Source organism: Pleurodeles waltl, chromosome 4_1, assembly GCF_031143425.1.
Source record: "Pleurodeles waltl isolate 20211129_DDA chromosome 4_1, aPleWal1.hap1.20221129, whole genome shotgun sequence".
NCBI lineage: Eukaryota > Metazoa > Chordata > Amphibia > Caudata > Salamandridae > Pleurodeles > Pleurodeles waltl.
Window position 1 is genome coordinate 154022341 of NC_090442.1, and position 26613 is coordinate 154048953.

Consider the following 26613-nt stretch of genomic DNA (forward strand, 5'->3'; position numbering starts at 1 on the left):
TGTATGACCTTTCCCTACGTTTTACGATAGCGCTTGAATAAAACATTCTTAACTTGTATTTATGCGCACTCCATTGCCTTTTGGCTAAATTCACGCTATAGAAATACCACTTACATACATGCATACATAGTAAATGATGGAGATTTAAGGCTTTATACCGGCACAGTCTCACTCGGCTTCACAGCTCTGACTGCCTTTCAGGATTTCCATGTCTGTGCCCAGCTCTGTCCTTCTAAAGATTAGGCCTTCTGTGCTCTGGGCAGATAATGCTTACATACCTGTCAGACTGTTCCTGTTCAGTCCCAGTACCCAACAAATCATTGAAATTTGCCATGATACAAACCTTTGGCAATGGCAGCAGGCTGTAGCTGAGGCAACTAGATGTGAACAACCTCATTTACCTGGTTTAACTATGCTGATTGACAGATCAAGGTATGGAATATACTGTGCCAATTAATTTTTTTCTGATTAAACAGGTCCTTTTCGGCATCGGCATCTCTTGGCTGATATGCTTTGTCCTGACTGTTACCAATGCTCTTCCTTCCAGCCCACAAAGTTATGGGTACTTAGCTCGAACAGATGCAAAGGGAAATGTCCTGTCTGATGCGCCCTGGTTTAGTCTTCCATACCCAGGTACACAATCAATCCCTTTAAATGTGTTTATTTGGTATATTCTCTAGATTATTGTCTGTGCAGGCTTGTGCATTTAGTACTCAATTAAAGTCTTCATATCCACTGGGTAGTAGCGTTTGTGGGAGCAACAGGAGAGTTTCTTGAGACATTGAATAATACCAGAAATGTATTAGTTTGATAAAGGGATTGAATCCTCCTGAGATTGGTAGTGCCATTTACAGTTTATTACATATCCTTTGGGAATGCTGCTTGGCTGAGGAGCAGAAAACCAAGGAGGTATATTCTAGTCTGTATGTGTAGCCTGATCTCGAGAGTGCTTGGTACAAAGTGTAGCACAACCTTTCTCTGCCATTCAGGCCAAGACAAAGCTAGACATTTTACTACCATTCAGGCCAAGCTATAGTTTTTAATTTGAAAATTCATTCACCTTCCTTGTTACCAAATCCTGACTCCTGGACCAATGTCCTTACATACTACAGTCCCATTTTCTTGCCCTTTGTCCCTTGTCTGTAAAGAGCAAGAGTCATTTGCGTGCCGTGGTGCCTGATACAGCACTAAATGTTGATCCCTGCCTGCCTTTGTAACTGAAAGACAATCACTTTCACAAAGTCCTCTGCAGTCCCAGCAAAACATATTTTGAATGGTCCCTGGCATCCTGGAAAAATTTACATACCCATGACTTAACCTGCCACTTCTGTTTTTGTTTAATAATTTTATTAAGGGTTTCAAAGGAAAAAACATAATGAAAGAGGTTAATAGAATTGTAATACAATAATGATAATTTGAAAAACAACTTGGAAGTTCTAGTATTTCAAATAAATGAAAAGTAGACATAAATATTAAAAAACATTTGCACAGTTTCTGTAACCAAAATAATTCAAATATGCAATACGAAATGTTTATTCCTTTATAAGGAATAAATGCTGTTGAAGGAAAAAAAATAAAAGATAGAGGAAAAGAGAGAGGACAAATGGTTGGACAAATGAAGGAAGGAGAAGCAGTATCATATAAAAAAGTGTTTGATTATTAAATTATGCACATATTTAGTTGGGAAATAATTAAAAGCATAAAACAAATATATCAAATGTTAGTAGAAAAATGACAGTATCAATGAAGTATATAATGGAGCTTCGAAAATGTCTTCTGGAGAGAAACAGAGCTACAGATAGATTTTCATGATATTAACTGCTTAATGGTATCTTTAAGATAACTTTTTTTATCTGCCTTCCTTCAAGAGAATGGCAAATTGGACCTGTCCCAGCACGGCTTTCGCGGTGCTCACAGCATGGAAACAGCATTAATCTCTACTTCCGATATTATTCGCCGAAGGGGCGATTTGAGAGAGGGTACGATTCTGGTCCTGTTGGACTTGTCAGCAGCTTTTGACACTATGTCACCTACCATCTTGCTTAATCGTTTGTCCCAGATTGGAGTGAGAGGGAAGGCCTGGAAGTTCCTCTGCTCCTTCCTCACAGAGAGAACGATCACAGTGGCTTGTGGAGACCATCGGGCCTCCCCTTTTCATCTGCCGTGTGGAGTTCCGCAGGGGTCTTCCCTCAGCCCAACGCTTTTTAATGTATATATGGCGCCCCTGGCGAACCTGGTCCGCTCTTTCGGCTTCCAGATTGTCTCCTATGCAGATGACACGCAGGTGATTGTGCCAGTTTCGCGTAATTGGGAGGACACAAAGGAGAAATTCCAATGTGGTATGACAGCAATTAACAGCTGGATGGCCGCCAATTGGTAAAAAGACGGTGATTATGTGTTTTGGGCGCCATAGTTCCCCTTGGGATAATAGTTGGTGGCCTCTAGCTTGTGGAGGTTGTCTGTCTCCTGTGCCTTTCGCTAAAAACCTAGGCATTATTTTTGATGACACCCTCTCGCTTAAGCTACAGATTAATCATATAGTCAAGACCTTTTTTCTGGATATTAAAAATTCTTAATTTTTTTAAAACATTTTTTAGAGGACTATTTAAGGAGGCCAGTTGTGCTGGCTTTAGTCACCTCAAGACTTGACTACTGCAACGCGTTACTACTCAATGCGAATAAATCATCCTTAGACAAACTACAGTCTATTCAGAATACGGCAGCACGCCTTACTTTGAATCTCCCTCAGTCTATATCTGCTAGCAGATGTTTGACATCCCTTCATTGGTTACGGATTAAGAAGAGGATTCTTTTTAAAACACTCTGTCTTACACACAAAGCCTTACAGTCGGAGGGTTGTGATTATTTGAAGTCTACTCTGCAATTTTATCAACCAACAAGACTTCTGAGATCCTCCTTCAAATATATGATCAAGGTGCCTCGCTGTAACAAGGCTAGATGGGGAGACCGTGCTTTTATGGTAGAAGCGGCTAGGCTCTGGAATGCTCTGCCTCTTACGCTTCGTCAAATGGGAACTCATTTTTCCTTCCTTAAAACCTGGCTTTTTGTAAATTAGGTAGTCTAGTGGGGGGATTGTGCTCTTTTCCTCTGTCCTCGGTTTGTTTAGCGCTTCGATGCTTTTGCCGGAATGCGCTTTATAAATAAAGCGATGCAATACAATACAATAACTATTTTATAGATGTCATTACTGTTTGTGTAAGAAATTGGGTTTTTAGTTAAAGGGGATGTCTCCCCACCTAAAGTAATAAACTCAATCCTTGTCACGGTGAACTACTAAAGTCACTAAATTAACCCAAGCTCAACCTCTTGATAGCAATGGGACAGAGCAGACATACCTAACTTAGAGGCAATGTATGAAGTATGTATGCAGTACCAAAACAGTAATAAAGTTAAAATGCAACACAAGAAAAATCCTAAACCAATTTAGAATTTAAAAAAATAGCACCAAAAAGCTTTGAGCATCAATCATGATCAACTGGTCACTGTAGCTCGGAACCTAGGTGCAATCTGAGGCTGGCAGCGATGAAGCGGAGGTCAGATACACCATTCAGGTTTAACCTGGTCAAAGGTTTAACCTTGGCACTTAGTCTCAAACATGGAAGTCAAACATCTTCTGCGGGCAAGGCAATTTCAGGGCAGATCCATTTAGAAATGGTCAGCTGGGCAGTTGTAGCAAAGACGTCTTGCAGCTTGTTGTGTGTCTGTAGCTTGAACAGAAGGTCAGCCCTATGACCACTGTAGTCCACTTCTTTGTCCTGAGCACAGATGTTTTCTGACATCTGCTTGTGACAGGGGAGGTCCTGTTAAAGTAAATTACGTTCCTGGGCACAGCCCAAATGATCATTCTTTCAGAGGTACAAAAAACACCACCCCACACCCAGGTCTTTGTCTCTGCTCTAGGAGCAGTTTTCACACATCATTCAGAGCTAGAGCAGCCAGGGGATTGCAGTAGGAGACAGATGCAAATTAGCCACAGATGTGTTAGGCAGGGATAATCGTAACTTTCTGAAAGTACCATTTTCTTACAATTTATGAAAAATCCGACTTCACCAGTGAATTGGATTTTAATATTAATTAATATTGATATGAAAAAAAAATTGGTGGAAAGATTAAGAAATCCTTGCAAAATAAGTAATCAGAGAAAAGATTAATTGTATGCGCCATCTTCCATTAGATTTCCCTACCCAATTATAATCAGTAGATATTATAACAGGAGTATGGTAGGAAATACATATGGATTAAATTTCATATTAGTTAAGGTTTGCAGTATTAGAAAATATATTTTCTAGAATCAGGATTGCAAATTGAGAGCTCTATAAATGTATACTATTTCTCTTCAACAAATGGGTACGAACTTTGATGACAATCACCAGCTGTACCAAGATGTTCATTGTCAACAAAAGGCACTTCTAATTTATTATTCCAGGAACTGGGATGATTCTGTACTTCTTCATATAGATTTAAGATGATTAAATACACTTTTTTTTAAAAGGGCATTTTAGAGGAATCATCTACCATCATTGTCATGTTCATGTGATATTACTTCAACATTAATGAATTTGTAACATAAAATTACACACCACCATTCTGAATAATAGCTGGTGAGAAACAAATCACCTTCCCGCTGCTACTTCAGTTTAAGACATTCAATATTATTACAACACAACTTTTGCATGAGTGCTATTAGTGCATTTAGTTTGCATAAAGGTGTTTAAACCTTTTCTCTTTTCATCTGGTTATCTAGACCTCTCACATTCCAACACACTACATAAAACATAGTAGCAATGGAGGAATACAATTATATCCTTTAAGGCATCACTGAGTAATGCATATTGAGATATAAATGAAAAATAGCCTGTATATATATATATACTGTATATATATATATATATATATATATATATAAATATATATATATATATATAAATTGAACACGATAATATGAGTTTAGAAAAATACTTAAATAAGGCTCAAAAGGATTCTGAGAGACCAGAACGTCTCAGATTATTGCTTCATTTTCTATCTTCCATTCTTTCTGCCAGCTTCTTCAATGTAGCAACTTCAGTTTCTAGATTAGTGATTCTACTGGATACATCCTCTTTTTGGTATTGGATACACCATGTGCCTCACTAATCTTTTCTTCAACAGCCACATTAGGTTTCTCCATAGACACACACTTGTCTTCAATCTGTTGCAGCTTTTAATTGGAGTAATCCCTTAAAAGTTTAAGAACCATGGAGGATTATTTTTGACTCTTTTTGACTTTGCACCTGAGAGTCAGGAGCTTTCCATAGCTTTAGCTGGATTGTCGGGTGAAGCATTGCTGTTTATCATTTTCTTCCTTTGTTTTAAAGTGATGCCCTAGGATTTGCACATACAAGCTTTAAACATATAAAATATATAATTTTTCAGATTTAGGTCTATCAGAAATATACTACAATGCATGAATGAGCAATAAATATTAGTAATATTAAAATATCATTACGACAAACTGGACTTCGCATTACAGGTGGTCTGGTGGTACACAAAGATGTGCTAGTATAAGAACCATGTCTTCAGGAATAATATCACATACTAAATGAATAAATTGATGAGAGCAGAAGAAATATTAGTATGGATGTATCTAAAGTTGACCAAATATGAGTGTATTACCATATGTAGGCTACAATATGAATTAGCACAAAAAAGCATGAATTATATTTATACATTGAACTTGGTATGATTGGATTTAAGGCAGACTTTCATGACCTTAAAATAATTATGAGTAGGCATGTTGTTCATATGAATAAATGTCAAGAAGGTAGAGATCTACTGTGTACACAAAGAAAGAATCAAGCATGCATGTAGTGGCAAAAGGTTTAAGGAAACTTCAGCGAGAGAGGATGCATGACTCCCCCCCCCCCCAAAAAAAAGAAGCACATTTACTTTAGAAATGGCACAGGAAATAAAGATCAGAGTCAGCTACTCTTCCCAATGCGGGGATTTACAATATCTGGAAAGGACAACCACAAAAGCACACATTAACCTACTGCAGTTGAAGCCCTGATTTTGACTCGTTGCTGATATGCTTCTTATGATGTGATATTCCTGCCCCTTCTATGGCTGCAGTCAGCCACTTAACAAAATGTTATTCTGTTTCTAGGCCAGTGGGGGCTACCCACCATCAGCCTTGCTGGTGTGTTTGGCATTTTGGCTGGAGTAATTTCATCCATGGTGGAATCTGTCGGAGATTATCATGCCTGTGCCAGGCTGTCTGGGGCTCCGCCCCCTCCGAAGCATGCAATTAACCGAGGAATTGGTATAGAAGGTATTGGGTGCCTTCTAGCTGGAGCATGGGGGACTGGTAATGGGACTGCTTCTTACAGCGAGAACATTGGCGCTCTTGGAATCACTAAGGTAAGAGAACAATTATCTTTCATAGTATCTCAGTAGTCTTGTATAGTACCAAGAAAACGGTTAAATGCATCAAATCTTACAAAGTCTTGCAATTCATAAGGCAAGCAGCATAACTGGTGTTTTCTATTTTTCTTAATGCTACTTCTAGAAAAAATAAAACTGCAGCACCACAAACATGTTCAAATTCCAGGTGCAACTTAATCACTCAATCTGCAAGAGAGAAACATTGGCTACTGCTATAAAACTCCAACTCTGTACTGTTATTACCACTTCCCTGAGAAACATGAGACCGCCATTACTAAAGCAGATTATCAAATGCAGCTACAGGGTTCTTGCATATTCTCATGTATCTTGGTGGTGTTATGCTTGTGCAGGAGCACAACAGGGAATGATGGGGCAAAAATCTGTCTGCTGGGTTCTCCATACTACTCCAGCATTGCCTTGTGCAGCAGTCTTGATGGTATAATAAGAAGTTTCAAGCAAGACGGGGATTTTGTGTCAGACTTTGCTTTCTTATGGGTTTCTTGCTTTGTCATTGCTCGGATAGGCTGTCCATCAAGCCCATAGCAGGTTGAGGATGGTTACATTGTCTGATTTGGCTTCCCATTAGGTTTTTGAGGATGGGGTTTTCATGTAGTCTGTTTGGTACTATGCAGACGCAACATGATGTGACAATTGTAATGGAAAGCCACTGTTTTTTTTTTTTATAGTTACCTAGCTGACGCAATGACATAACCTAATACAGCACACCATAACAAAACACAGCATAGCACTGCACAACAAAATGTAACACGCCCTACCATAACACAACATAGCACAGCACATACAACATAATACACCCTAACATACAAAAAAGCGTGACCTAGCATACCTAACATACATATCACAGCACTGCAAGGTATGGCATACCAAAATACAACATAACATTATTGAGCCTGACTCAACATAACAAAACACAAAATAACATGACACAGCATAGTGTAACATGACACATTACATACCCAAACATAACATGACACAGCAAACCATACCCTAACTTTACATAGCATAACATGACAAACCAGCTAAAATAATATAGCTAGTACCATCTGACAAACATAACACCCCCTAGAATGTGACAGCAAAATAATACATTACAAACCCTAACATTAGGCAAGATAGCACAGTATGCCACACCATCAAACACTAAACCGTAACAGATCACAGCACAGAACAGAAGATTGTAACATAAACACCGTAGCATCACAGAGCATGGAAGAGTATGACAAAACATAAAACAACACAGCATTGCACTGCATGACAAAGCACAACACAACAAACCATAATTAACACTATAAAGGGTAGCATGATGCAACATAAACACTGCACACTATAAAGTAACACAGCATAGTACAGCATGGTACCATAAAACACAATACAACAAACAATCAGGAAATACACCATCGCTCTACATAACACACCAAACATAAAGTAACATGACATTTTATTAGAAAACATAACATAAATAGCACAGCATGACACATCAAATATCACAGCAAACATAACACAACATTGCACAGAATGTCACAACATGACACACCCTGGCATCACACTCTAAAGCACAACATGGAAAAACATAACACACAACATCCTAAAATTACAAAGCAGGGTACCACATGACAAACATAACACTTCCTAGCATAGCACAGAATGACACTACATTATACTGTAACATAACATATCACAGAATGACACAATATAAAACACCATCCCATACCACAGCATAGCAAAGATTACCACAACATAAACACCCTAATATCACACAGTATACACAAGTATGACACAATATAACAGAGCACAGCATAGCATCACATGATAAAACATCACATAACACATCATAAATAACACTGCATACAGTAGCATGACACAACATAACAAAACATGCAATATCACAGCACAGCATAGCTCAACACAACCCCACATAAAACACCCCACCACAGCACAAAATGACACTTCATTGCACACCTAACATAGCACAGCACAACATCACACACATTAACGTAAAAGTGCTTATTGCAGAATATCCCTATGCACAGTACTACACAATGTACTATAACACAGCTTAACATAACACACTATAAAATAGCACAGCACCACATTTCATAAAACAGACCATAACATAACACAGCCTAAGAAAACATGACAAAGCATAGCACACCCTAATATAACGCAGCATAGCACAGCATGACACACCTTCATGACACAATATAATACAACACACGATAAAATAACACCATGCATAGCACAGTTCTGCGTGACACAATATAGGACGCCACGCCAGCACAGAGTATTGCGTAACGTAACACTACATAATACAGAAAAAGAAAACCACAGCATATAGTAGCACAACATATTTCACATCTTAACCTGCACAAAATAACACTGCATGACAAAACGTAACAAAACACACGTTTCATGGTACAGCATAGTAACAACTATCACAGCATAAGAAACCCTAACAGCATGACACAATGTAAGGTACCCTACCATTGTCATGCACAGCACAGAATTGAACAACATAACATAACATACCATAAATAACACAGCATAGCACAACATAGCACACACTTAGCACAGCATATCACTGCACAACTCTTCACAACAACCAGAGCATAACACAGAGTAGCACTGTACAACATAGCCCACTCCTAACATAGCACTGCATAATGCACCACACCATGACAAAACATAATGCATAACACAACACACCACAGCATAACACAGCATGGTACCAAACTACACAAAAGTACACACCTTAACATCAGTGGAACAAAAGAGATTTTATGCACAACAGTGCATAGCTCAGCAGGAGACAACATACAACTAACACAGAAAGGCACACCAACATACAACATACCAAAGGAGAACACAACACTACATAAAACCATAACCATAACATAGACCAGCATAGTTCAGAATGACACAACATAATACACCCTAACATAATACAGCATAGCACAACCCAGCATAAGACATCCTAACATACACAGCATAGTGCAGCATGATGCAACATAATATAAGTCACTACAAAATAAAACAGTGCATAACATAGAGCTGCAAAATAGATCATGACAAACCACATCATAGCACAACATTGTACTACACAGCATGGTACAATAGCACAACATTGTGAACTAGCACAGCATGTCACATTTAACATCCTAACACACACAGCAGAGCACAGCATGGCCCATCTTAACACAAGACCCCTTAACATAATACAGCATAACACAGGACAGCAAAACATGACACCCCCTAATGTAATACAGCCTAGCACATTCTGACACAACATAATAGATTCTCTCTTAACATAGATTAACACTACATGTTACTACATACCACAACAGTCTATAACATACTACTGCCGAAATTCACATAACAGAACACAATATAACATGGTAAGGTACAGTGTGGCACAACATTTCATAACAGTTTGTAACATAACACCACATGATACAAAATAACAGATGCTAACATAACTCAGTGTAATATGGTATGACAGGTATAACACAGCGTAACATAACAGAGTACGACACAATATAACACAACACACAGGAAAACATAACATAATGCATAACACAACACACCACAGCATAACACAGCATGGTACCAAACTACACAAACGTACACACCTTAACATCAGTGGAACAAAAGAGATTTTATGCACAACAGTGCATAGCTCAGCAGGAGACAACATACAACTAACGCAGAAAGGCACACCAACATACAACATAAACATGGGTGTTTGAATAAATGAGTGTGAGTGTGTATGCGTGCCTGTATGTTCCCCCAAAACAGGTCTTCACTGGACTGCAGGATGACTTCCTTGATGGAAGTAGCTGTGAGCAGAGAGGTGGTGGGCGAGGATGGCCAGGGTGGAACCTGGGTGAGCACTGAACACAGGAACACATCATAGCACAATATGGCACCACCAAGCAGAACACACACCATTACACAGCACAGCCATCACAAAATGGCATAATACAGCAGCAGATAGCCCAACAGATCACTACATAGTACTGCACAAACAGCCTAGCATTGTGTATTTGTGACACAGAACTGCATAGCGGCATAGAACCTTGCAGCATACCAACTATTATATATATGGCTGCTCAAATGACTAACGGTCAAGGTTAGATGAACACGCATCAGTGAGTTGGGTAATAACTTGCCATCAGTGTCTAAGGGGCATGGACAGCTCATATGGTGTGAGGATGTGTTGCTTTGCGCTCCTCCCCGACTGGCCGATGGTATCCTTGACCTCGGCCACCTGTGGGGCCCTTATTGCTGGACCCTACGCTGGTGGGGATATCCATGCCCACAGACCAGAGTAGGGACCTCAAGGCGTCGAGAAAGTTGCAGCGGAGATAGCAACCTGCAGAGTGCCATACAGCAAGCCCAAAATGGCAATCCCCCGACCTTGAAACAATGCTGCGTGGTGCCCGGCCAGACGCTGCTGGGAGTGGTCAGAAACTGCAGCAGCCGCGGCCCGTCCTTTAGGGGTTAGGGGCCACTCTCACTCACCTTTGTCCCCTGAAGAAGATTGTCGGTGAGAATGAGCAAAGGTCAGATTGACAGACACTCTTCATTTTCAGGTCAGGCAGCCAGGAGATACACATGCACTTTTTGCACAGGCTCCTGGCTGCCTGAGCTGAACTTTGCTGGACCCTGTGGGCGTGACCTCTTCAGCCTAGCAAAGGTGCCTCGAGGCTCTCCCCTTCATGACGAGGGGGTATGTCACTGATTGCGTCAGACCTGGGCGCTTCAGTTTTAAGCCCTGAAGCGCCTAGGGCCAACTGTCAATCAGTGACACCTCGTCATAGAGTGGGGTGTGGGCAGCAGTCTCACTGACCCCAATCCCACTCTGAGACGAGTTGGGACTTCTGCCTTCCCTCACTGGTTGACCTTAAGTTAGCCTATGCCGGAAGGCAGCAGCGCCAATACTCCTGGGACCTACAAGGCAGAGCTGTAAGTGTGTGTGTGTATATGTGTGTGAGTGTGTGTGTTTTTTAAATGAATGTTTGGTGCGTCTGTGTATGTTTGAATAATGAGTAATGTGAATGGATGTGTGTGTGTGCATGGGTGTTTGAATGAATGAGTGTGAGTGTGTATGCGTGCCTGTATGTTCCCCCCGCCACTCTCCCGCCTCAAAACAGGCCTTCACTGGACTGCAGGCTGACTTCCTTGATGGGAGTAGCTATGCGCAGAGAGGTGGTGGGCGAGGATGGCCAGGGTGGAACCTGGGTGAGCACTGAAGTGGCAACAGCCTCGGAGAATGAACGGTGGGCGCACTCCAAGGGGGCATGCTGTGCTGGTCGGCCCTTCTGCAGTGCTGCGCCTGGCCTTCCTCTGTTGGCTTGAAGCAGGAACTGTGGACTGGCTGCCTGCACAGAGGCAAGAAGAGGAGCAGTCAGTGAGGAGATTGACAGGAATGGAGTCTTGAGGTTAAATGGAGCAAAGGCAACTTTAGGAGCCCTGTAAAGACTTCTACAAGTTGGGATGTTAAACGGGCCTAAGGTGGATCTGCTGCACGCAACCGTAGGCCTGGCTCCAAGCGACTGGTGGTCCGTAGGCTGGGATTCCTCAGAGAACGGGAGTCCCTCCCAACCTCCAAACCTGTGAAAATCAAAAGGAGGTGGAAGTTGGCACAGACAGGGCGACCACTGGACACATTCATGGCATGGATGTGGCTGGATAAATATAGGGCCGAGAAAGGTGACCGAATGCCATTGACCATGAAGTTGAAGCATCAACACAAGCAATGCCGCTGCAGAAACATGACCAACGAACACGAGAACAGGAACGAGAGGGCAAGAAGGTGTCCCTCATGGCAGCATCATTATTAAATAGACAAGACAGGCCCTCTAGCCCAGAAGGGACAGCATGAGGGGAGTCTGGAAATGGAAGTGACTCTGACCTACCTTTCGGACACTGATAACCTCCCTGGTGTTACTCCCCAGACAGCTGATGACATGTAGAGATCTGCATTAGTTGACATAGCACTTCCTGGCACAATGAGGCCAAGAACTTGGCTAACGACATGGCAGATGACCAGCCATGTGGATTACAATGAGCGATTTGAGATAACAAACCCCCCCCCCCACCACTCTTCCCATTGTAATGGTAGAGAGTAGCGATAAGCATTTGTATTTTTATGCTCAATTTGCTGGGGGAATGGCTAGTTGTCGTTGGCCCTAGGGAAGGGGAGTTGGGAATTGTTTATTGTTTAGTGTGCCAAGCTTGTCCACGCCTATTGGGGTTATAACCTCATGTGGGAGGGGTCGGCTGCATTGGTTGCTTGATGTCGATATGGACCTTAAGGATACATGGGAATGGGGGTGGTTTACACATGCCAAACATGACACGTGAGAACTCCTACACCCTAATCATCTAGAGTATTAAAGGTATGGGGTCCGCACTACAACATTATAAAATACACGCATATTTTGAGAGGTGAAGGGTGAAGTTAGCTGTCATACAGGAAACCCGAAGATGGCCATGTACTCTAAATAGACTGTGAAAAGGCAGTTGGCATACTATCCTACCCAGTTTTTATAGAGGCCACAGTGCTTGATCAAACAACAAAAAAAACAGAATATGTGACCAAGCCTCGATTTAGAACAGATGTCTTTTTAGCATCTTCCTGAATCTATTTCGGATTGCTGAAATTTCAGTTCCAAAGGGAGGTCATGCCATAATTTGGGGACAAGGTATGCAAATGATCTGCCACCACATCTTGAGCTGAGTCCCCGTGATTGAGCGCGTAACATACGGTTGGGGACATAGGGGGAGATGAGGTTTCTGATTATTGTTGCACCATTATTGTGAATGATCTTGTGGGTTATGCATAGAACTTTAAACTTAATCCTTTTATGAATAGGCAGCCAATGTAAGAAAACCAGTACCAGGCCTGCCGATTGAAATTGGAGGATTTTAAATAGGGTCCTTGCAGCTGCATTATGGATTACCTGTAACCTCTTGATAACATATTTCGTACCCACGTACAAAGAATTACCAAAGTCTAATCTTTTAACAGATCAGGCTCTGAATCACCACTCTTCTCTTGGGTGGCGGGAGCTATTTGATTCATTTCCTGAGTGCTCTAAGGGTCCTGAAACAAGGTCCTGCAGTTTTTCAGGCCTGGGATTTCATATACAGTCTCTCATCAATCCAAAAGCTAAGGTCTTAGTAGATATAGCACGTTTTCTTAGCTGTTCAGGCCAATTGACTTCCATCTATCTTGATGGATTATTCCCTACAGTCAGGACCTCTGTCTTGCTGCCGTTCAGTTTAGGCAGCTAGCTGTATCCACTCCGAAACTCTTGTTAGACACGGGCCATGCTGCAGCTCAGTAGCATTCTGGGCGGAATTCAGTGCCATGATGATTTGGGTATCACCTGTATAGGACACCATGTCCAAGCCAAATGAGCGTACAGAGAGTGTGGGACTAAGGGAAGATCCCTGGAGCTCTCGGCAGGTGAGAAGGAGAACCTCAGAGAAGAAAATTTCCTCACACACTTGGAAGCTCCTATCCTCCAAAAAAGCTTTCAGATGTTTAGCTGCTTGCTCTCCAATACCTACTTCACTCATTCTTTGTATAAGAATGGAAAGCAAGACCATGTCAAATGCCGTGCTGAGGTCTAACGTAATCAGTGCGGCCATACCACCCTGGTCAAAGATCCGCCTTAATTCTTCCATGGCTGCCAATAAGGCGGTTTCAATACTAGTCCCCTGTCTAAAACCTGTTTGTGTGGGAACAAGGATATTATGTTTTCTAGAAAATCTGACAGGTGCTTGTTGACATGTTTTTCTGGGTTTTTGCTTGCCACTGGAAGAAGGGAGATAGGTCTATACTTTTTCAGCTGTAATGGATTTGCTGAGGTTTTTTTTAGGAGTGGTTTGACTAGCCCTGTTTCCACGCTTTAGGAACTGTTCCGCTTCCAAAGAGAGATTCAAGACCTCCAATACACATCAAGGTACTTCCACCTTTTAACCACACATCTGTAGGGGCTGGATCTAGAGGTTATCCCGACTTAATAGATGTAAAAATTGTCTCCACAGTGTCAAGAACCAGGAAGGAATTTAGGAAGCTATAATTTTTCCTTTGTATTATCACTTCTCTAGTTGGGTCTCTCTTTATTGATGGAGCTGGTAGTGACGTAATAATGTTGAGAATTTTGTCTTGAAAGAACTTAGCTGAAGATTTCTCCTGGGAGTCCTCCAATGCATGAATATGGGAGAAAAATGGATCCGATGGATCCAGTTACTATACTCCCACCCCTCAGTGAGGGTTTGCACTGGCAACCTTATCTCCCACGCTAATGATATATCAGAAGGGACTAGGCAGGGTTGCGCATTATCCCCAATGCTTTTTGTGCTGGTGATAAACACTTTGCGGTTATAATTCGTAGAGTGCACGTGAATGGGGTGATACATCCATGGGAAAGTGAACATGCAATTTCCCTATATGCAGATGATATACTTATATTCTTCAGGAATGGATGTACAGACTTGCTATCGGGACTTCGTACTAGCTTCGCACTAACTGGGGGAAGATGTGTGGATGGATATAACTGTGACTCACAAGATCAGCTAGGCCCTATGGGCATCAAATGTTGCACAAACAGATTCTGTTTCTTAGGGCTACAGATATATCATAGTGATGTAGATGTCTTGGACGGAAATGTGGGTGTGGCACTACCGGCTGTCAGAGGTAGTATCACCTTCTGGCAGACTTTGCCGATCTTAGTGATTTGTCATATTGCTCTTTCAAAAATTATTAACCTTCCAAAACTGCTTTATTATTTTGATAATTTACCAATATGGATTAGACCAGGGTGGTTTAGGGACCTCAACACTATACTGGGTGAATTAGTTTGGGGCACGCAAGGACATAGGGTTAACATGCAAACGCTGGAGATACCCGCACCGGAGGGAGGCTTGGGAACGACCGACTTTGAAACATACTACACAGCTTTCCAGCTACAGTGGTTAGCTCAGTGGCTGGAACGGTGACACGGAGTTGAACTGGCACAAATGGACAGTAATGAGGAGGTTAACGTGATGATAGCTAACACCTTAGTAAGACAGGGAGACACCAGCAAGTACCCAGATTGGTGAAAGTGGCTCTTAAATGTTGGCATAGATATGCATACAAAGCTACATTAGTACCTTTATACACCTTAACAATCTCCCTCACAGCTCATTTACGTGGCAGGTCAGCAGAGTAGGTAGACAGCCTGCGCCGTTGGGAGGGAGCTGAGATTCTCACCGTAGGGGGCTGTTATAAACACTGGAAATTCTTAAAGTTGGAGGGGATGGAGACTGGATTTCAACTGCCACCAACACATTTCTTGACATACGCACATTTCGACAGCAGAGATGCATGGGGCATAGAGGACGCAGAACATACGGCCAACTAAGTTTTACAACTCCTGTTCATGTTGAAAGGCAACACTAGACCTATATCCTAGTTTTATAAATCTCTGATACTCAATGCATGTCCAACACTGCGAGAAACCAGTGATAGGTGGGAGATATTCCTGGCAGAAACCTTGCCAACAGAGAATGGGAAAAGGCCATAAACTATACAGAGAATGTCTCTAGGAATACAAGACTGAAATACACACAGTTTAAATACATATACTCCACCTGCCTCACATGCATGTCCACACTTTCGGGAGGCAGACACAGACTTCATACACATGGTGTGGGGGGTGCAACATTGCAATCTTACTGGGAACAGGTGACCACTGACCTCGACAAATTGCCTCATCCAGGCCTGTAGACCACTCCTGACAGGCTCCTATTGGGATTATTTCAGAGGTCAGAGACAAATAGACAACACACTAAATTCACAGACTTAGCCCTCATATTTGCAAAGCAGTGCATTGTGGTGCACTGGAAGGCAACAAGCTCCAGCTATTGTGAAGTTCAGTAGAGGTATGCAAGTGGGCCACTAGCGGACATCACACACTAGTACGAGAGGAGAGGCAAGGACTTAGGCGCCACCCCGTTGCTGAATGCTTGAACATGCTCCTCATGACCCTCACACACTCATAGTAAACCAGAGTGAAAATGCATCAAGACATGCATCCGTCACAGACACAGGTGCAGATATCTCATAACCTCAACAGAGGACACAATAAAACAGGAGCAGCATGCACTGCCCGACCACATGATGCAAACTTAGGCTAATAAGAAAGAACCTTTCCATTTACTTGCTTTTATTTCTGTTGTGTTTTTACTTAGGAAACTGTTTAAAATGTTGTAGCAACTATGCATGTACTCCTTGCCACACAACACCTAACAATAAAATGGGAGGTTACTGCTGATCCAGCTGACTCTTTCACCCCTGTAACAAATTAAACTGCAGTTCTCTGCAGAACCTCAGGGGGTGAAAAAACTAATGGATTATGATGGGTATATAATGAGGATATGTAAGATTAATGTAACTGGTAAGATGTACACAAATGATATATGAAAAATGCTAATAACTAAAACATAGTTAAAAGAGTTAAAAAAAAACTTGCCATTAGTGTCTAGAGACAGGTCCACTGTCAACTGTGCTTGTTGAAGTAACATTCTTCTGCCGCCCCCCTATAATGGGGTCAACGTGTGATGTTTATAAGATTAACATAAAAAAATAATGGTGGTACAGCTGTATTTTTAAATTCAGTGTTGCCACAGTAGGAGTTGGTTTGAACGAAGAAGCGTGTGGGCAGTGTTGCACAATGTCAAGTAGCCAGGGAGCACTCATAAAGACATGAAGAGTGATGAGAATAGGGCATTTATTGTTGAATAGCTGGCTGCATTTTATGCCAAGTCCAATTTTTTGTGTGAGTTACTAAAATTATAACTCAGGATTCTCTTAGTTCACCAACTTTATCTTCGTTTCTAGCAATTAACACAAATCTCATTAATTACTGCTCAAAACACTGGCTTCATCAATGCTTTGTTCAATATTATAATATTTGCCATCTTCATATAGGACATCCCTACCTATAGGGGCACATATCAAGGTTCAAAGTAGTTTGTAGCTAAATGCCACCCTTTGGGTGTTTCCAGAAGCAATAGTACAAAGCAATATGTCATTAGTAAATCATAGGCTTGTTACAGTAAGAATTGTTGATGTGAAGTGCTCCAGAAAAAGCTACTGGGCCTCACGGGCAATGGAATCCAAACCTACTGGTTCCACTATGAATGGACCTTCCTCTTGAATTATGTTGTTTTCTTCCTTGTTACTTTGCACGGTTCGGGTTTCTCGAATTTTGAGTTTCTGGACTGTACTTAAAGTTTTGGGGGGAGATCACCAGACTGGAGGTTCTGGTGTTCGCAGGACTGACTTTGTTTGAGTTGAGGAGTTATAACACTGTTTATTTGTGGTGGAGTCCCAATTATGTGAGTGGCAAGTAGGAGTTTCTCATATTCCCAGGTCAATGCTTCATCACAAGAAAAAGTCAGGGGGGGTGTGTCTTATCTCATCACATGGGCTGGGAACCTGACAAAACTTGACTTGACAAGGCTTCTTGACAGTGTCTTCTCTGGTAAAGTGAAAATCGAATCAGTCATAAGTGAAGTGTTTGAAATAATGCTTGATTTTCAGGCTTAGAAGTATTGAGCAAGTACAAAGATCATGAGTCTGCAAGTCGTGAGTAGTCAGGATGAAGCAGGATGATGCTGGATACAGATTTGAATGTAAAGACTGGGTTGACGAGAATGTCTTGGAGTGAAGAACCTGACGGTACAGTGGAACAGACCAAGAGAGCCTGCAACACAGAGACATAATTAAAGATAATGTTCTTAGCCCTGGTGCAGGGACAGTCTCGACAAATGAATAACAGGATTACTGCCCTGATTCTGACAGATGTCCATTGAGACAAAGAACTATCCCTGACAGCAATCTCTAGTCAAGGAAGAGCATTAAGACTTGTTGTTAACTTAGACATACCAGACTAGGAAGACAAGTCCCTACAGAAGAGCCCCATGACCACTTTTTCAAATTATTGTATTCATGTATTTGCATGGCACAATCTGGCTCATTTGGCATTCACTCGAATTTACATGATTTGGTGTTACATACCACCCTGTTCAAGTTATAGGAGTAGGGAGAGTTCCATCAAAAACAAAATAAAAAGTCTATGGCTCATTTGGCTAGATTATCAGCTAAATTGCTTAAATTCAGTTTTCACATTGATCATATTGCTTGCGACAGAAATGTCCAGGCTGACTGCTTGTCGAGATTGTCTGTGGATGAACAAAGTGAAGAGGATGATGAAGATGTTGAGGAATGTATAATTGTCAAAATTGAAGATCGAGTTGTGTGTGAAACTATGGATGTTTGGTGTATGGAGGTAAAGGATGATCAGATGTTGCAGGAAGTTTTTTGACAAAAGTATGGCCCAGAGAAAAGTCAGTAAGTGTTAGTTTGCAGCCTTTTTGAAAAGTTGCGACAAGTTATCTGTGGAAGATGGTATACCAGTAATAGGTGACAAGCTCATTCCTCCCATGTGTCTCACGAAAAGTGCTGGAACGGCATTCTTGGAGGTCTGCCCAGGGGCTCACAGTACGAGGATGATGAAGACAAATACATCTTCATTATCTCCTTCACAGGGAGACCACAGCAGAAGCAGCGGACACCACCTATGTGCACAGTGAGCATTAATGGTGCCCCGGTGACAGCACTCATCCATACAGGCGCCTCTGTGAATGTCATGGACACTGAACACTATAACAAGTTGTCGCCCAAACACCTCCTCGTACCATGCAACACCAAGATCTACACCTGCGGGGTCCAAGAACCATTGCCCCTTCGGTGGGCAATTGAAGTGACCGTTGCCTGCACAACTGCTCAACCAAGGTCAAATTCCATGTAGTAGAGGGAGACAAAGGAACCCTGCTGGGGCGTCACACCGATGAGGACCTGGAGCTCGTATTCTTTGCACAGCAAATCCATGACTCATAGGCCAAAGCTGTGCTGAAGGAGTTCCCACAACTTTTCAAGGGACTGGGCAAACTGAAGGGGAAACAATTCAGGCTCCACACTGACCCTGTTGTGAGGCCACCCTGAGACACCGACGAGTACCATTCCACCTGAGACCCATGTTGGAACCCTTGAAGAGCAGGAAGTCATTGAGAAAGTCACAGGCCCACCCCATGGATGTCTCCCCTTGTGATCGCTCCGAAGCAACCCGGCGCCATCTGCCTGTGCATGGACATGTGGCTGCCCAACGCTGCCGTCAAGTGGGAGCGGCATATCACCACCATGGACGACATCATCGCGGACCTCAGTGTACATATCATTACTGTTAAATAGCCAATTCTCCTTTTATTATGTGTGCAAATCGCTGTTGACACGAGTGTAACAAAACCCAGGTAGGGTAGGGTCTAGCCAACGGAAATGACACAGAACAACACTGATGATCAAGCTCCAATGTCACAATTCAGAAAGCTCAGAGATGCACCACTTGAAACGTCACCGAGCGAGCAGAGACTTTGTTTACACTCATGGTGTTCCATTAGTGAGTAAAATGCTTGGAAATAATAGGTGCTTTACAGTCAGATGGACATGTAGCCGCTCCGCCTTCGTCAATAATCCATGTAAAGTTAATGGTTTTACTGAAGAGTACCACATGGACACAGCTGCATGATAGCTTGCTATCCTAGTCGCAGCCAGTGCCAGAAGTGTAATACAAAACACTGAACTGATGCACTGATAATTTGTTATAGCCATTACACACAAAATGTTCACCCAGTACTGCATAAGTGCACTCCAGGGAGTAGCACACACTTTGATGCTGCGTCACCAATGTTGACCCTCTAAAAGGAGGCATCATCACATTGTATCGGGGAAAAAGATGTCTTCTCAAAATGAAAGACACCAGTGAAGCCATGTTTCCAATGCTTCAATGAGCTCATTACCAAGTATGCACCCAAGTCACTTGTAACAAAGTCTATTGCATAGAGTCTGGCCAACAACAATGTATACGTATCAAGAGGCAAGTTGTTTCCCTCGTTTATCATGGTGTGCATTTAATTGTGATATGTTTTTCCTCAGGTTGAGGTCCAAACAAAACTATATTGGGGAATGCTATAATCTTACAGTGTGAGCACGTCATAGATGCTGCAGTCAAAGCAGTAGACACGATTCAAGATCTCTGCCTCTAGCTGAACATATGTTTGTATTTTTTTCTACTCGCAAACATTCCCAGGAGTACACTTGGACAGCTGCAACACCAGGAGCAGGTGTCTAGGCATTCCTCTGGAAGGTCATCTAATATCCCATGCAGGTACCAATTTTAACTGCACAGAGGTCTAATTGACAGAGAACATTGTACAGTGGAGATAGGATCCCCTGTGCAAATGTACTTTTTTTTTCTCTGAGACAATAATATTTTTCCATGGGAAGAAAGCTCCTCTTTTACACCGCCAGCAAATCTGTGGTTCATCCATCCCCCTTTCACCCATTTCAGGAGAGTGAAAAGGAGATGGATCAGAGTTAGGGAACGCCCACAAACATGCAGGTTTGTGGCATTCCCAAACATTCAAGGAAAATCATGCCTGGGAACACCCACTTCCCACCCCTTGAATATGTTTATAGCTGTGGGATCTCCATACTCAGGGCAAAGATCTCTGCACATGTAGATAGTATTATGTATGTTTGGAAATCCTCTATGAATTCCCCTCAGGCATAAAAAAGGCAAATTCAATCATAAACATACTTTTACAACCAAACTGACCTTTGTGCATAGGTCCCAGTGTGTTTATTATGTACTGCTCTGAGACAGGCCAATGGAACAGTGGACCCTATGAGCGAGAATATGTGACAATCTGGCCAATGTGTACAATGTACTTTCTCTTGAAAAATAAATATTCCAAGATACAACCTCTAACCTGATGCCGATCCAGAAACACTTAAGGACAGATTTAGGAGCCCCTTGCGCCATATATCGCCACATTTGCATAATTGTTTTCAACACTAATATGGAAATTTTATGGCAATAAAGCTGCGCCATATTTACAAAGTGGTGCAATGCATGCATTGCGCCACTTTGTAACCCCTTACGCTACATTATGCCTATGCCAGGCATAATATATACAAGGGAGGGCGTTCCACCATTAGGAAAGCCGAAAAAAGGGTGCAAAGAAATCTAAAAGATTGCGCCATTTCTTTCAGTATTTTTAACACCTGCTCAAAGCAAGCATTAAAAGGGGGTGCACCGTTGGTTACAATGGGCCCCTATGTACTGTTCAGGGTTAGATCCCACATTTTGGGGCTATAATTGAACAATACATCAATAGAGTAAAAAGTTCTGACGCGATTGCCCCATGCCCTGCGCCATGGTGCACCGTATTTTAAAAACGGCGCACACATGGTGGCGGTAGGGGGGGCGCTAAGTGGTGCAAGGAAAGTCTGCCCCTTAGGTCCTTATTACATTTAAGAGTATTTTACCTGGAAACTGCTGACTATACGATTCCAGGATTGGAAACACTGGACTTGGTTTCACTGCTGCAACAAGAGGGCCTCAAGGCATCAATACAGCCCAACTCCACCTCCTCAACCCCCTGCAACAACATGGGGAGGTGGGCAGCACACAAAAGCCAATGCAAACCCTATGCCAACGTGGTGCAAACTCATAATGAGGGCCTTAGCTGCATATTTCATACTCATCTCCTACGCCTATGGTTCATTATCTCCCTTACAATTGTGCCTTTTTTATTTATTAACGATTAAGGTAGCGTGAACCTAGCTAGGAAACAACAGAGTGCTATACATTACATGGGGGGCTCAGAGGTCATGTACAAGATCTTGTACATCAAGTGGGAGTTACACTAATATATTTCACATTTTCAAGCACAGAGAGATTAAATATTTGCACAGAATCACACAATGCTCAGCCAAGCACCAAAGTCGGGATTCCGACCTGGGTTCCACAGGGTCCAAAGTCAGCAGCTTAGCTACTAAGCCACATCTCCTCCCCTAATAATGTCACACTGCATCTCAAAACCCAATCAGACATCAAACAAAGCAGCATTCTGCAAGGCCTATTGTTGAGGATTGTTAGTGATGAACAACTGAGTAAAGAGAACTGTTTTTTTTTTGCTGGAAGGTCGTTTTAGCATTGGTCAGATTTAGGATCATTATAAAATATACCCATCTCTGTACAAAAAGTGCTTTCATTTTAAAATTGAAGTTAGTTTGTGGTTAAATGTAGACTATCAGTAATGAACCTATTGCTTCTCCACAAACTCCTCCCTGCTTCGCATTTGATCTACTTTGATGTATCGAATTTTCAGGCATTGTTTTGCCTACAGGTCTTCAACCATGGCTACTGTGAGCTTGATGTTAACTTAAGGCATTTGCCATATTGCCCTTTTCGCACAGGATGCCATTTTTTTTCTTTTCCTCGGACAACCTTTCCATCATTTTCTCACCTATTTATGTAACAATAAAACATATTGCTCTCAATTTCTGTGACAGCAGCATTTTCCTGAATTAAAGCCACGACACAGCTTCAATATAAATCAGATTTTATTCGTAACCAGCCACATATGTGAAGCTTCCTTGCCTGCTCTCGCACAGCTAGCACCACAACTGCCTCCAGATTCCAGGACATCATCGGATTCTTGGTCAACATGGCAACCTACACTGCGCAGTCTCACAGCTCCCATTATAACATATCTCCTTTCTTTACACAATGACCTCACAGACCAATACACATTCAAACAACTAAACTCTACAACTTAAGTGACCCCCATAACGCACTTGTTTCCCTCAATAAACAAACATATCACTTCATTACATAATCTTAAAACCATGCAGTGTTGCCTGCATCTGCTACACCATAAATTGACATTATGGCCCTCTTTACAACCCTGGAGGTCAAAGACCGCCAGGGCTGTTCTGGAGTTTGTACCAACAGGCTGGTGGTACAAACTCGGTGATTACGACCACGGCGGAAGCGGCGCGGTCGCACAGCTGAGACCGGCGGTTTCCCGCCACATTGGTCCCGGCGGTTATAATCCCCCAGGGCAGCGCCATGAAAAGGCTGGTGGAAAGGGGAGTTGCGGGGCCCCTGCACTGCCCATGCCAAAGGGCCCCCCTGCTACGGCCCCATGGAGCTTTTCACTGCATAGCAGACAGTGAAAAGCGCGGAGTTGCACCCGTCGTACCACCGCAACACTGCTAGCTCCATTTGGAGCCTGCTCCCGTGTTGCGGTCGACATCCCCGCCGGCCCAGCGTCGATGTTGTTATGGCCACCGCAGGAGTGCGGCTGCATTGGCGGGCGTAATGAGGGCCTATGTCTCTCATCTTCCACACTACTCGAGCCCTTCAGCATTATTTTTCTTCCTCCATTTTTTGGCACTACTTCATCATCCAACATCATGAATTCACTGCATCTTAATTCCCCCTCATCACTACCTTCCCATATCTTCCGAACCTCATCTATTTTTTCACAATATAATGTCACCCTCCTTTTATTTCATCTCTGGCCACTGTTTAGAACAACATGCCACTCATGAAACTCTTGTGTTTCCATAGGATTCGAAAATTTGTTTACTGCATCTCTCCTTCTACCCAACTTGGCTTTCACATAATCCCCTTCTTCTATCCTTCTTTCACTCAAACATAAACTTTCCTCCTCTTTCATCACTCCACACTCCCTCAACCACTGAGGTTTCTTGAGGAATTCTACATAGTAGTTGATGTAAGCTGAGCACCTTTGCCCATCACCAAGATTCTCGGACACCCTTCTCTCATGAATGTTTGTTCCAATATTTTAACAGCCCTTTCAGAAGTTATGTTCCTCCTAAATTCCACCAGCACCCATCTGAAAAATAGATCTACCATTATCACTGCAAACTTTCTAGACTCATCCAAATAATCCATGGGACCTATAAAGTCAAGTCACACTTTCATCCACACCGTACTGCATCACTCAATGAATCCATGCCTTCCATTCCCATCTTCAGTCATTTACACAAACACATCACTCAACCTACTCCTTCACATCACTGTCTATTCCTGGCCACCAAACCTTCTCCTTCAATTGTTTCTTTGTAAGTGACTTCATTAAATGGACTTCATGCCCCATCATCATCACCTTCCATCTTACCCCCTCCGTACTTTGAACTTTTCACCACTCATAACCAATGCAGTGCATCAGTTGCCCCTCTGCTTAATTCTCCTTAAAACTTCACATAACTGCACAAAAAAGCTCTTAGGTCTCCTTCACATTTCCAACCTTCCTGAATGCTCCTTACCAGATCCTTGAAACCTTCATCAACGCGAACAGCTGCTTCCCACTCTTCACGCATGAGACTTGTACTTTCCTTTCAATGTGTGTTGCACACTTGCTACTACACACACCATCCCACTTACTTCTACACCACCATCATTATCTACACTTAATGGTGATCTTAACAATCAATCAGCTAGCACGTTTTTCCACCTAGCAACATACTCCACTTGGTGCTGATACTCTTGTAATCATGACAGAAATCATGCTAATCTGGCTTCATCAGTACCTCCAGGTTGTAACACCCTCACCAGTGGCTTGTGATCCGTCCATAATGTAAAATGCATTCCGCAGAGAAATATTCAACACCCCATGCAGCTGCTAAAGCTTCTCTCTCAATCACTGCATAAATACATTCAGTTTGACTTAGAGATCTTAATGTAAATGCCACCAGTTTGTTCAAACCACCATTATGCTGTGACAAAACTGCCCCAATCCCATGAACACTTGCATCAAGTACTAGAATGCTCCTGTTTTTGGAATTGAAGGGGGTTAACATTTCGGAACTGGCGCTGTCCCCTTTGACATTTATAAAAGCGTGCTCTTGTCTCTCTCAACACACAAACTATTTTCCCTTTCTCCTCAACTCTCATAATGCCTCCGTTTTTTTCTGCTAAATTCTCTACAAATTTTGCATTCTGCAGAGTATTCTACCAACCCCATGAAAAAAGGCAATTGATCTTTTCCCTGTGGGTTCGGTGCTAATCTCCTAGATTTTACAAGGTCTTCCTTGGGCCTGACCCATTGTTCAGAAATGTTATAACCCAGGTACTCTATTTTTTTTTTTTTATAAGAACTGGCACTTTCTTATCGAACTGTCAAACCCACTTCCTTTAGCACCTTCAACACTTTAACCCAGAGTCCTCTTGTGATCCTCCCTTGTAGTATCAAAAACTAATATGTCATTCTGGGAGAAACGCACAATGGCCAAACCACCAAACAACTTACTCATCATACGTTGAAAAACACTTGACGCTGAGGCCAACCTAAAAGGAAATCTAGTAACTTGTGATGAAATCTGTGTAACTCTTGGACTTTGTTTGTAACTTAGGGCCAGTTGTAGCAACCGGTTTGCATGTTGCAAACTGCGAAAAACGCAGTTTGCGACATGCAAAACGGCCATCGCGATGCTCATCCTCAAATTGTGAGTCGGTACCGACTTGCAATTTGAGGATGCGACTCGCAAATAGGAAGGGGTGTTCCCTTCCTATTTGCGACCGCATCGCCATGCTGAGTTGCTTTGTGACCGCGAATGCGGTTGCAAACCAACTCGCAGTTACCACCCACTTGAAGTGGGTGGTAACGCATTCGCAAACGGGAAGGGGTCCCCATGGGACCCCTTCCCCTTTGTGAATGTCGCTGAAAATATTTTTTCAGAGCAGGCAGTGGTCCGATAGACCACTGCCTACTCTGAAAAAATGAAAGCAAATGGTTTCATTAGTTTTTTGAATTGTGACTTGTTTTCCTTTAAGGAAAACAAGTCGCAATTCAAAAACAAAAAAACTGCTTTATTAAAAAAAGCAGTCACAGACATGGAGGTCTGCTGTCTCCAGCAGGCCACCATCCCTATGAGTGCATGGACTCGCTAGCGAGTCGCAGAAGGTGTCTGAGACACCTTTCTGCATACCAGTTTGCGAGTTGCAATTTTGCAAGTCGCAAAAAATGTTCTTGCTACACCTGGCCCATAATCTGATGGTACATAGATTTGAAGTTCAATCTGGTAAAATACTTAGCATTATTGAGCAGCAACACCATTTCCGATGTACTTGGAAGACTAAAATACACTGGTTTAGTGACCTTTAGTCCACACAAAACCTTAAGAGGCCATCCCTTTTCTTTGTGATTGATGATTCCCTC

General features: G+C 42.4%; 1 protein-coding gene across 1 annotated transcript in view; it reads left to right on the forward strand.

Annotated features, from left to right (window-relative positions):
* The window catches only part of LOC138287494 (solute carrier family 23 member 1-like), a 241569-nt gene that overhangs the window by 182351 nt on the left and 32605 nt on the right, over window positions 1–26613 (forward strand). Inside the window, exons 7-8 of the mRNA XM_069227947.1 lie at window positions 477–633; window positions 6164–6417. Coding sequence (XP_069084048.1) covers window positions 477–633; window positions 6164–6417 — 411 coding nt within the window. The remainder of the gene's footprint in view (window positions 1–476; window positions 634–6163; window positions 6418–26613) is intronic.